The following is a 13,122-nucleotide window of genomic DNA, read 5'->3' as shown; positions in this document are numbered from 1 at the left end:
GGGAAAAATTAAGGAAAAATCTGTGATGAAAAGTGTTGATGATTTCATTGAAAGTGACTCAGAGTAACTGTAAATTTAGACGTTGAAAAATAATATGAATGAAAGTAAACATCGTAAGAGAAGTACTTCATCCATTACTATATTTCTTTATTTTTCTTAAAAATTTTTTTCACTTCCAATGCATGCATATTCATCATTCTAAATAATTTTTCTGTTTGTTACCTGCATGAATAAAATATTGCTGAGTCTTTATTCTTTCCTTTTTGCATAAAATGTGTCCTTTCCTCATTATATCTCCACAACAAAGAATGCTATAACAACATTTTGTTCCATACTCACAAAAGAACGTTGGAAAATCGAATAACAAAGTGCAGGTATTCATACAAAGAACTCGCATAGGAATAACTCGAATAACTATATAATAGAAAATATAAACTTTTTGTGAAAGGAAGTTTTCGATGAAGTATTCAGTTTCGAATATGAATTTTTACTTCCATTTCTCTCACATACCCAATTAAATATTCATCGGAAAATTATAATATCAATACTCAGACTGGGACAATTGAATTAATTGTTCATTGCAATACCCTTATTAATCCTCCCTTACATTGAAAAAATTGAAAATCTCAATAGTCTTGTTCAGAAGTTTTCAAATAAAACTTTACAGCTGTACTTCCGTTGAATTCCATGACTAATTCCTTTCGTCATTGCAAACTTGGCAATAACTTCAGTCTCTCATAAATGCGATCTGGAGTTTGAAACAAACATAACAGTCTTTTTGTCACTGTCCCCGTAAAGATTAATGAGGGATGAATTTTTATTCTGTTTCCTTCAAGAAATTGTTGAATCTGACATTGCATTTCATTGGAGTAGGTCCTCTTGAAGGTTGAAAATATGATTGTGATTTTTGAAGCGCCACAAAAAAGAAACTTTTCCATTTAAATACAATTTTTAGTGAAAGGCAGGCTCTTTGTGATCATCGATAACCTCATTTTATCAAACGATAATTCATTGAATATAAATAATCATCAAAATAGGAAGTTTTCTAATGCATGGTTTGAAATAGAAAGAAATTTTGAAATTTCTCCAATAAATTTTATGAAAAAGATGAATCTGGAGAGCTGATTGGGTTCTGTAGATTTTACTCATCAGGTATCTCCATAAAATGAACTTGAAGGGCGACAAATTTGGTGACTGGGGATGCCAATCAATGGTTCGTCTTCTTCAAATCCACTGCCATGAAGAATCTTGATCTGAATACTGACAAATAACTAGAGCACAATGTCAAAGAAAATCAAATAACATTCAATATATAGTTGACTGAGGCTGAAAATGTTAAAGCAATGGGTTTGGAGAAAAAGCACTTTCAAATGGCCTTCAAGGTTACCAAATTTGTAACCCTTGAATTTATTTTCTGGGAATACCTGAAAATTGTAATATCTTAAACACAACTAACATTCATGGGAGAATATAATCTTCAGCATTGTATGGTATGGTAAGCTTCCTAAATTATCTGTAAATTATAAATGAATATATACTATTCCTCAGTTTCATGATGAACAGTTCAAATTTAGTCACTTAGCGGGGTAAACTGAAGACGTAAAACTCTCAGCATGTTTTCAATGCTGAGAGTTTTAAATATTGGAAATGTTTCTGAATATATCTAAATATTTCGGTTTACAGGTTCAAAATTATTATTGTTCTAATACTTCTTGATGATGCAGAGGCAGTTATATGAAGATTATATCTACACTGAAAAAATATATTGAAAAAAATATTTGATTTCTTTCAATGGAAAACTGTTGTGAATATTGAACAAAATGCTGGAGTGATAAGTTCATAACAATTCACAAAATCATCGTATAATTTTAACCTCCAGAATTTGAGGGTTTCACTCAATTTAAATATTCGCTCTTATCGAGCACAAAAATGATATTCTCAACCTTGAAGAAGCAAAGGGGCTAAGTTTTTCGTTTGACAAAGTTATCAAGGCAACTTAAAAAAATTTTCAAGTATTTTGCTCAATTATATTGTACACATAAGTGGTAAAATATGAGTTGGAGTTTACAAATCGCACCAAATTATAATGTTATTTTCAAAACACTGTGATAAAAAAACAGACTTCTCTATGGTATACTATAACAAACAATTCGTTGAGTATATATTTGAGGTGCGTGTTGTTATTTTATAACCTGTAAAATCGATACATATCATATATATCATATATTTAATGAAAATGAAAGAAATTTTTGCCATTGAAAAAATAACTGAATGAAATGAGAATTTTTGACCCGGTTTTTTAGTTGGATCATATTGATCAGTGCCTTATTTGGTTTCCGCATGTAATAGTCCACATTGGAACCAGATTTTAGGAGTATACTCTCTTTCACATTTTTTTTCGATGGATTCTCATCATATAATCCATAAAAGGTGATTTTTTCTGGTTACTAGAGGTTTTTTCACGTAAATTATATTGAGTTTTGCAAAATGATTTCTTGCAGGAAAATGTTGCAAGAAATAGATTTAAAAAAAATTGTGTTCTTCAAAATTCATCCAGAAAAACTTCATTACTGGTCATCAATGAACTGGTTGAACCATACTACCATACGGATATTAAATGAATAACTCATACGGGGGTATGATATATCATTTTTTATCAGCAAATAATGCTCTTCATAGGTCTATCCATTCCCAATTGGAACGGCAATAAAAATAAGAGCACTACGAGGGGTGTTCATAATCACTGCCCGGCAAATGGGAAATGTTCAAAGCGTCCCTGGTACAGTCATAAACATTTCTTGCCTGTGGTCCCTAGTCGCCCAGATAGTTAGTAAACGTGTTATCAAATATAGTTGAGGAATAAAGCCTCGGCTAGCTGGACTGGCTGAATACTCATTTATTGTCCGTTTCACAATATTTCTTTATCAGTGCCGTGTGTTCGTGGGGTTAGGTGAGGTAGTGAGTGGTTTTGCAAACCGATTTTTGAAAACTTTCTCTGGAAATCAATCACCCTAACACCAAACTGATATTTTTGCACTCGACGCGCGTTTCGCTAAGAAGGTTAGCATCTTCAGGAGAAGCAAATTGATACTGAATCTGAAGACAAGGGTTAGCTGTTTATATACCTGAAGTTTTTTGGTCCGATGTGGACTTTGTTTGTTAAATGATGATCATCCTAATTGATTTTTCGGTAATTAACTAGTGGAACCACTACCTGCAAATCAAATTGTCAAAAATAGATTAAAAGCTGATAAATTAATTCGCAGATAGTGGTTCCACTAGTTAATTACCGAAAAATTATCATTTAACAAACAAAGTCCACATTGGACCAGAAAACTCCAGGTATATAAACAGCTAACCCTTGTTTTTAGATTCAGTATCAATTTGCTTCTCCTGAAGATGCTAACCTTGCTAACGAAACGCGCGTCGAGTGCAAAAATAGGGGATGTTTCTATTCTATTCTATTTTTTCATTATTAATTTCCAAAGAATAGGAATTTATGTTTATATATTTATATTTATATGCTGTTGTCAGAATCATGGCTTTTGTTTTAGACACGTTTAGTTTTGTTGTAAATTTGTTGACGTTCAAGTATTTATGAATCTCCTCACAGCAGATATTCATTTTTGTCAAAGCTATCTCTGAATCTTTATGAGATGTTAACATTGTTTCATCAACCACCTTTCATTTACGTAGGTGTATTGCCTTTCAAAAACAATTAAGTATTTGATGACAGCTCTATACTGTTTTGCCTATTTTCATAAAAACACTTGTTTCAACTCAGTTAAATCTTTCTCTTGAAGATGATCACTTGGTGATCGAAACACGTGTCGGAGGTGTTGAAAATGACTCAGTCAAACGACTGTGACATAACAACTGCCCGTCAAAAATGGCTGAAACTTTGGTGAGTAACTTTCAATAGATGAACAACGAAATTCACCAGTTTCCTGAACAGTTTTCTGTGTTTTCCAAGTATCTCTGCTATGAGCTAGGGCAGCAAAACCTTTCTATGTTCATCTCACATTTATGGAAAATATGAACTAATGACTGTGAAAGAGAGTATAATCCACGACTCCAATTAGAACAAATCCGAGGCAAATTTAAGTTGAAGATTAAGTATTTGTTAGAGAAAATGTAGATGACTAACAGAAGCAATAGTAGAAATGTTATCTAGAGTCAACAGATTCACATGACAAAGTGTTTTTAGTCTCAGAAGTTAAACTAATGCATATCAGCTGATGCCATACCAAAGGGTTAATCTAGGGTAAATTTAAGATTTGTAGTTTGAAAGTATACATATACCACGGAGGTATCTAGTCAAGTAAAAAACAGAGGCTGCTAGAGAAACGGTACATATCAAATTCTATTAAACACATATCAAAATGTGATGAATATATTTTTTGTAAATAGTATGTATAGGTAATGATTAACATTATGTTTCTTAGATAATGTATTTTGTTATTGTTATGTGATTGTGTGAATGAATAGGGTAATAATCAAATCAGGTATTGTTTCCATTCATAACACTATGTGGTGGAAACTGACAGAGCGAGATTGATCTGATGCGAAAAAAAGTATATACATAGTCACTAAATGAATTAGAAACAAACAACGGTAGTTCTACAGTTCTAAAAAATGCATTTCAACCTGAATTTTCAGCTACGCTCCGTATCGATTCCACATCTCACCAGTCTCGCTAATGTCTGTTTCATATCCCCAGAAATTTTGACCTAAAGGATCATTCGAATCATATGTGTCTATTACCTTTTCATCTGTAATCTTGTCTGTCAATTGATCTGTAACTTGTAATAATTCTATATCTTATTCTAGTCTATCACTTTTTGAATGTTGTAGGGTGTAGTGTTATCTGAAAGTTATTTTATGGTGTTTCCAAACAACAGATTTTCATGGCTGGATGAAATTCGATTATCATTCAAATAGATGTATTTTGATGAATATTTTATGACCACGAGACTATATAGATGGCTTTATGAAACTTTACTGTTTATATGAATATTTTTAATGAATTAGGTAATTGAATTATGTACAAAAAAATGTTTGAATTAGAATTCAGAATCCTGTCGACAAGTATGTAGCAAAGTCGTTTCAACAATAGAATTTCAACAAATATTTCCAGAGATCATTACTTTCAATAATTCTCTTTCGTATGTTATAAAAATTGTAATTCTCCTTATATCATTCACACCATTGAGAAGTTTCCTTCCTTGTGAAATTTACAGAGTATGCCATAGTTGTTAACAGGATCAAAATGAAAGGGATCTCCTTTCAGATTTTCAAAATGAAATTACTTCATTCTATTATCTTATCGAAGGTAACAAGATGAATATTTGTGTCAATTGAGGATGGAATGTTTATATGCGAGATGAATCGAAAAAATTACTTACTAGTTAATAAAGATAGTTGAACGGTCTTCTCTGGATTTTTGCTAGTGACTTTATGCCAAGAATCCAAACATTATGCATATCAATATATCACCCCTACACATTCGTTTTTGACGATGAATTCTTTCTGAAAAAAATATCCGTTTTTTTGTTCTGTTGTATCCTTTCCTCAATATCTGCCTCGTTTGGCCAATATATACTTTTATGGCAACATTCTTCTATAAATCTTGGAGAAGTTGATTGGAAATGACATATCCTCTATGGATGTATCAGAATTTCTGTGATAGTAAAGAATTTGTATATTTTCAATGTGTTCTCTATTCTTCTGGGATTTTCTCTTTGAATTTTTTTGAACAAGAATTTTATGTTGAAATGAACTCAAAAGAGTTTCTGTTGGGAAATTACTAACTATCACTAACATTCAACATGAGCAGGTAGATATTGACTTAGTATCCACCCTTTATTAGTGATTATTATGACATCTGAAATCTGGAGAAAGCCGTCCTATATTCGATTAACGAAGCCAAACAGTTGGAAGAAATACAATTATATGGTACCACATTTATTGTTTAGAATATTCAATTCTATTCACAATTTCCTAGAATTTCAATTCACTAAAGCACAACTGGAGAGTATTCTCAAAATAATATTTGATGATCTGAATCGAGACTAACTCTAACTTTCCTCAATTGCTATTTTAATCATTTACCTACCAATTACTGACGATGAACGTTTTTGCAATATTTTTATTAGAGAAAAATGCATGTAGGTACAAAACTACGAAGACTGCAGTATTCAAAGTCGTTGTTGTGCATTAGCAACAATCGTGAAGCTTTGTTACGGAAGTGAATTATTTTCGTCAAGATTTTTGAATGTCTTAGTATCTAACACTGTTAAATATACGCACTAAAATTGGGTATTAAATTAAAATTTGTTTTTATACAGATATAGCTAATATAAAAATTTTATATGCAAACAACCCATATACATATTTTGTGTGAATAGCGAGATTACTCGAAAACATATCAAATGCAATAAATATTGATCAGAAAAATGTGTGTATGGGACAGATTTTTTCAATTATTTCTATACCTAAATATCCATGTATTTGTGGGTAAATAAATGTGATGAATGCATATCAAAGAATCTTTCATTTATCGAAAAACACCTTGCCAGAACAAAAACAAAAGTTGAAATAGACAATACTCGGTAGCAAGAATATACACAAATTCAATAGAAATCACTCAAACCTCTGTATAGTCGAAGTAAACGATATTATGCATACTTAAAGTTGGCGGCACTCTCAAAGGCCAAAAAACCAATACATACAAATGAACCGGCTGCAAAATAGTACACGTGGACCGTAGAATTGGCTGTTCGTATTGGATAATTTTCACTAACCGAGTTTTATGATTGGCTGAAGAGTCACAAAATTGAATTTGAAGTCATGTTACGGTGACGAATAGAAATTGGGAATGCGGGGATGGTTACCGACGTCGTGTTCAATTCAGGAACTAATCGCGATTTGAGTGTTGAAATTCAATATTGTTGCAGTAATAATTACTTAAAATTTTTGTTATCTGTTTGAGATGTGGCGTCCTTGGACAAGTAATAATAGTGATATCAATGTGTGATAATAATGCAGACTTTTTTCAGTGTAGTGATTCCAATAGCGATGGTGAACACAAGATTACCAAAACCCTCAGATGTTCATCTAATATAATCATTGAAAAAAAAATACGACTGTTACAAAAGCAATGTGATTCCTACACGTGAAATCATAAGGAAGAAATTGAATACTTCCGGCCATAACGTGAGCTGCTGTGACAAAACTCTTCAGCATTGGACCAAGAAACTATAATTTAGATTTAGAAGAATGGTAGAATTGCGTAACAAATAACTAAATATAGACAAGAACAACGGTAAATTTTCTATTTGGACGAAACTTGGTATGACACTCACGACACAGTTACGAAAGGGTAGACTGATGGTTCAAGAATGTGTACGCCTAACATGCCTACGAAGAGAATTTGATAACAAGGTAATAGAGGTAATTAAAAAAGAAGTATCTAATATTACCGTAGAAGAGTAGAAGACTAGCAGAAAAGGAATAAAGAAGTAATTTTTGTTGAAAAAGACTATACGGAGATTGGACACTTCCACATCAATAGTGGAAATAAATTCATTATTGATTCAAATGATGACAGTGACAGTGAAACAGAGGATATATAGGAGGGATTATCAGAGACTTTTGAAGAAAATTAGTTAGTGAGTAACTAGTATTCAGAAATATTTTCAATTATCACCCTGTTATTTGAATCCCTACTTTCCCACTCACCTCTATGGACGAAATATTTATTATATATATTATTTTACATATTTTTATCATATATATTATATAGTTATTGTGATTCTTATATGAATAGAAATGATTATTGAATAACAAAATTAGTTAGCAACCTAACTATATTATTGAAGAGGAGCTGTTGGAGGGTACGTTGCATTATATCATTTACTTGAAGTATACTTGTGATTAGACGATTTATCTCAGCAAAATAATCACTAGAGCTACTCTCATGACGAATGATAACATTAACTTCCTTGATTTGTGTTTCTGATGTCTCATTCTTATCGGTTGAATTAAATGACCTTATACGAGAGCAATTGAGTGCAGGTGGCCAGATTTATTCATTGTTAATGTTAACTGTAACTATTTCTTCAAGTTTTCCTCTAGTGATTTGTATTTCACTACATTAGACACTTAGTTTCTATACACAAATTCATTGTTCATTGAATATTCCTTCAGTAGACATCATATGTCTTAAAAAACTTTGTCAAATCAGCAATATATGAACGTGTGGAGAAACAATACATTCCACAAACAAAGAAAACTCCTTTCCATCCAGTAATTATATATTGTCAATTTTTCAACAGTACAGGTGATCATGTTAAAAACAAATTCTGAAAAATAAATAAAACAATAGAAAACCGAAAAAAATGGTAAGTATGTATAATTTCACAGTAGAATCTACTATGCATTTTATTAATAAATACATTCAAATTATCCTTATACCTAGAAATCGATAAAAAATTGTACAGTTAAACAATATATTACAGTGAAATATACAATTGAAATATCATCGTGAACTACTATTGAGGTTATATACTAGTGAAGCAAACATCAATTTTTGACCAACGATTATTGGGAATTGATTTGATGCAGGAAGATGAAACTTTCAATACCTACATAATAAATATTTCTATAAACCCATTGTTTAATAGTGAAATTTTAAACTGCATTCTCAAAATCGAAATTTTTTATCAAAATTTTGAATCCCTATGGTGAAGAGTTGAAAAAGTATCGTCAAAACAGAATATACATAGAATGTGATGATACAGAATCCGTATCAACAAAATTTCGTCTTCTCATCCGTTTGATTGGAGCAATAAATAAATAGAAGTCAAGTAATGGTACAAAATTTAGATTTTGATGCCGAAATGTATCTTCTTTCCAAGATTTTCATCAATTCCATAAACTCACTCAATCTATTCATCAACATGAATAACTGGACATCAGGTAAGAAGGAAGAATATGAAAAAACATCCAAGATTGTATAGAAAATATTTATCAGTAGCAGTAATAACGCAGTTCGCTTTTTTCTCATCTTCGCTTCCCTTTATCAATATTCAATAACCACAGATTTCACAGCAACTTAGCTACAATCTTTATAATTTTACACATACCTATATATTTAGGAACGATTGATTTGAATTGTTAAAAGCTATAATGCTTACACAGAGATCTTCGTACATAAAATAAGAATACTAAAACGTATATACAAAAAAACTGTTCACAAGAAAACAATTTAACAGAACAGACCGTCTAGCAAAAATACAGAATGTCTTTGGTACAAATAATTGTGAAATTATATGGACAAAGTATAGATGGATTGACGTGTCACTTACGTTTTCCAGATTTGGTAATAGCGACAAATGATATATTGTGAAAATTGATGAAAGAATTTTGATGAATCTTCTGTCATTCCAAAAAACGAGGCAAAATGAGAGGAATTGTAAAATTTTAATTTTTCAACTTCAATATAAATTACAAACTTTCTGGGAGTACATATTCTGGTTCAAGAAAGTTACCTCACAGTAAAGTAGGAATATGCAACTAAAAATCATTTTATAACCACTTTCTTCAATAGTTTCACTAATTGTTTTACTGAGCGTTCAAAATTTGTTTTGTGTATATTCAAGGTCAAAAAATCCTGATTTATTTCCAATTGAAAATTGCTTTCCAAATGTGTAGAAAATTCTATTACGTTTTCCAGATGAATCGGCAACTCCGACACCACATTTCAAGAAGGGTAATACAAACATCTGCGTAACTATTGCTTTTCCTGATTGAATTGCTGAATAATATGAATTCATTTTGTATGCAAATTTTTATCGATATTTCAATATGAGTATCGTGTAGAAATTTCACATAGCTACTTGCTGGAATATGGAGTACCACAGGAATCAAATTTGTGTCCTCTCCTTTTTATTATTCAATAACGATATCGTGCCGAAAATCAACAGTTCATGCCGTCTTTATACAGATGACTCCAAACTATTTGCCAAAATGAAAGGCATAAATAACTATCTCTCTTTGCAAAATGGCATCGATAGAATTATCAGATGGTCTTCAACTAAAAAATTACACTTCAACTTGGTGAAATGTCATATAATGTCTAATTCTAGAATAAAAACACCAAATGAGTTTATGTGTGTCATGATTGGCCGAAATCATCTTAAAGCTCATTAAATAACTGACTTTGATTCTCATTTTGGGAACACAATTGGAAGGGCTTGTAAAAGATCTGGTTTTGTGAAAATAATAATAAATAACTTCAATGATATTCTTTGCTAATGCGCAGTAAATTAGAGTATGTGCCTCGATAATGTGAAAACCCCTTAACTTGTTCTGGCAAACAAGCTCTAGAAATAGTAGAAACAATCTTATAAAATGTCTTCTTCAAAACAAATACAAAAAACTCCCCAATTTTTCGTGCCAAACTGAATATCTAGACGTGATTTGCCAACAGCGTAGCTTCATCAGTGATAATGAAGCTTTCCATGAAGCTACGGTGTAAGCGGTCACAATTACGCATTCTGATCAAGGTGCTCATATTTTGAAAGTCATTTCTAGGCTTGGAAATGTATATATCAACATAATTTCTTCTTCAATTCACCTTTCGTGATGTGAAATCTCTCAGGATCTCAATTTCAAATAAATTCGACAGCAAATATTAAATTCGATCCAACCAAGTGACACGTTCCATCTCAAAAACCCAAATTCTTCAATAATACTTTAAATAATATTTACACTTTTTTACTCTACAGGCGATCTGGTAAATACTGAGAATGACTAGCTTTCTAAATTGCCGGAGATTCATGTCAACCCAACGGGACTTTTTGAACTCCTTGTTCGATTCAACATTTTCGGCAACTGCCTCAGCAACTGCGCCTCTTGGCGCCTATGCGCCTTGTGGAACCTCTTCTTTTTTCGCCTGAGGCTGTTGTGATCACAAAACGTGTGTTTCTGCCAGTTCCCCAACTCTGCGCCTAGTCTGTTACATTCTCTGGCGTAGGCCATCAAACTGTCGCAGTAGCAGTTGTAGCCCTTGTGACAATGGTCCATGTCCATTTTGCAGGCCCTGTAGTACTTGCTGAAGTTCAGTTTCGAGTGGCAAGCAGAAAATGTGTCGTTGTTGAACATTTTGCAGTTGTTCTTCTTCATCGGCTTGGCCGGTCTGTTCTGCCGAACCTTCTTCCCGCATTCCGATTTCTTTCCTATGCACCAAGACGCCCCGAACGCCAGGACTTCCTTATCTGACAGCACTCGACCACTTTTGGTACGTAAGTCGTCTTGAACAGCGCGGTTGAAGTTTCCGCATAGCCCGCAAACCTTATTCTTGAAAGCTGGAGGTACCACAACCTCTACGAAGCTCCGGAAGTTCCAGAAAATCTTCACACCGTTGTTCAAGGTTATTTCTACGGAGTTTTCTTTCTTCTTCTCGGCGTGAAACTTCCCATCGATTTTAAAAGGCAGTTTTATGATGGTACCGTTGTATTTTATCCTTCCTTTCTGCTGCAAGTTGATGCGGTTGTTGAGATACTTGATGGCGACACGTTTGGTGAGAGAAGAAGAACTCTGGTTCAGGATGTTGGCGACGCGTATCGAGAAGGTGTTGTCAGAGCAGTCGGCTACTAGTTGGTACTTTCCTACGCCTTTGAAGCTGTATATTCGACCATCGAAAGTTTTGTAATGTGGGTCTCCAAACACCATACAAGCAGCTTCAACTGAAAATAAAAAGCCTCATTGAATTTGTATTGGAACTACTGATTGCCAATTCAATTCTTGAAACAAATGATACAAAGACCTCCTGTCGTAGGAGGGTTTTGGGAATATTGGGAAGTTGGAACTGATGGGTTTGTCAGAGTGGCTACTGGAAAAGAGGAAACAAGGGAAGTAACTTATTAGTATATTATTTCCGACAGTTGAAGTCTGAATATTTCTGAGACACTACTGTCCTTTGTGGAAGACTCACCTTCTACACACTTTTGGCAACATTCTCCTGGTAGTCGTACTAATCTGGTTCCATCCGAGCAGGCTATTGAAGTGGTATTGCACCTGGTGATGACGCAACTAGGCATTCCTCTCTGACATATGCAGGACTTGCAAGCATCCAGTTTCCATTGTTGACCATCCTACCTAGCAATTCATTATTATATAATACCGTATAAAATTCAATGAACAAACTTATAAACAGAGTAGAAATTCGGGTCCATTGGCATTTGGGTTTAACATACTTGTAAGAGTTTCAATCCTCAACATTACTGAGCATCGGAACTGTCAATAACGAACATTCATTTTATGCATTTAGAAACTTGCGTTTCTAACAACTTAACCATGTCCCGTGGGGTCCAATAAAATCATCGTCAATAACGAATTTGAAAATGAATTGAGTTTTTTGGGTATTGAACCTGTGAGTCAGTTCTTCTTCAGTTTTGGGAACTAGGTAGATTTTTTCACACCGAATAAGCATTACCAAGTTGTAATGAAACAATCCTTGTAGAGTTTATAGACATCTATCCTTGTTTTAAATAGTGGGTATTCTTCCAGAAATGGTTAGATCAATTTATCCAAAAAACATGCAACAAAGTAATCAAGCCTTTTGTCCGTTGAATTGAGCCTTAGGAAAATATGTAAAGAAAGAAGGATACCAAGTTAACAGTGTATGACAGACTTAAATTAGAACATTATTCCGGATCTAGGTCAATTTGTAACGAACATTATGAAGAACAAATTTGGAAAAACTTCCTGAGTAGAACAGTGGAAAATGAGGAAGGGCAGGCCAAGAAAGAAATAGAAATATGAAATATAAACATAAGTGAGGGAGCTGGAATGAAATATGAAGAACCTGAATTGATTGAAAGATACAATTGATTTGATGGATGAAAGATATCTGCATTCACAGCTCAAAGTGTCCGCTCGAAGTAAACTTTGAGCTACCTCTTGATCGGAATAGTAGAATGAATCTAACATTGGGAATCCATGTGGGAATCAGTTCAAAAACAATAAATTCAGTAATGGATAGCGGTTCATTTGTTTTACTATTTGATAACACCACATCGAGTGCAACAGACTGTTGGTTGGAACTGGAAGTCACAG

General features: G+C 33.1%; 1 protein-coding gene across 1 annotated transcript in view; it reads right to left on the bottom strand.

The window, feature by feature from the left end:
* Nucleotides 1-8,297: 8,297 nt before the first annotated feature.
* Nucleotides 8,298-13,122, bottom strand: part of LOC111514606 (BMP-binding endothelial regulator protein) — a 185,774-nt gene continuing 180,949 nt past the window's right edge. Inside the window, exons 8-9 of the mRNA XM_023170867.2 lie at nt 11,999-12,158; nt 8,298-11,750 (exon numbers count right to left, since the gene is read on the bottom strand). Of these exons, the coding sequence (XP_023026635.2) occupies nt 10,840-11,750; nt 11,999-12,158 (1,071 nt within the window). The 3' untranslated portion in view covers nt 8,298-10,839. The remainder of the gene's footprint in view (nt 11,751-11,998; nt 12,159-13,122) is intronic.

This window comes from Leptinotarsa decemlineata, unplaced genomic scaffold, assembly GCF_025532065.1.
Source record: "Leptinotarsa decemlineata unplaced genomic scaffold, Ldec_3_MD MMD2_tig00001064_RagTag_RagTag, whole genome shotgun sequence".
Classification (NCBI taxonomy): Eukaryota; Metazoa; Arthropoda; class Insecta; order Coleoptera; family Chrysomelidae; genus Leptinotarsa; species Leptinotarsa decemlineata.
The sequence above is the reverse complement of the archived record's forward strand: the minus strand, read 5'-3'. Positions and strand labels throughout refer to the sequence as shown.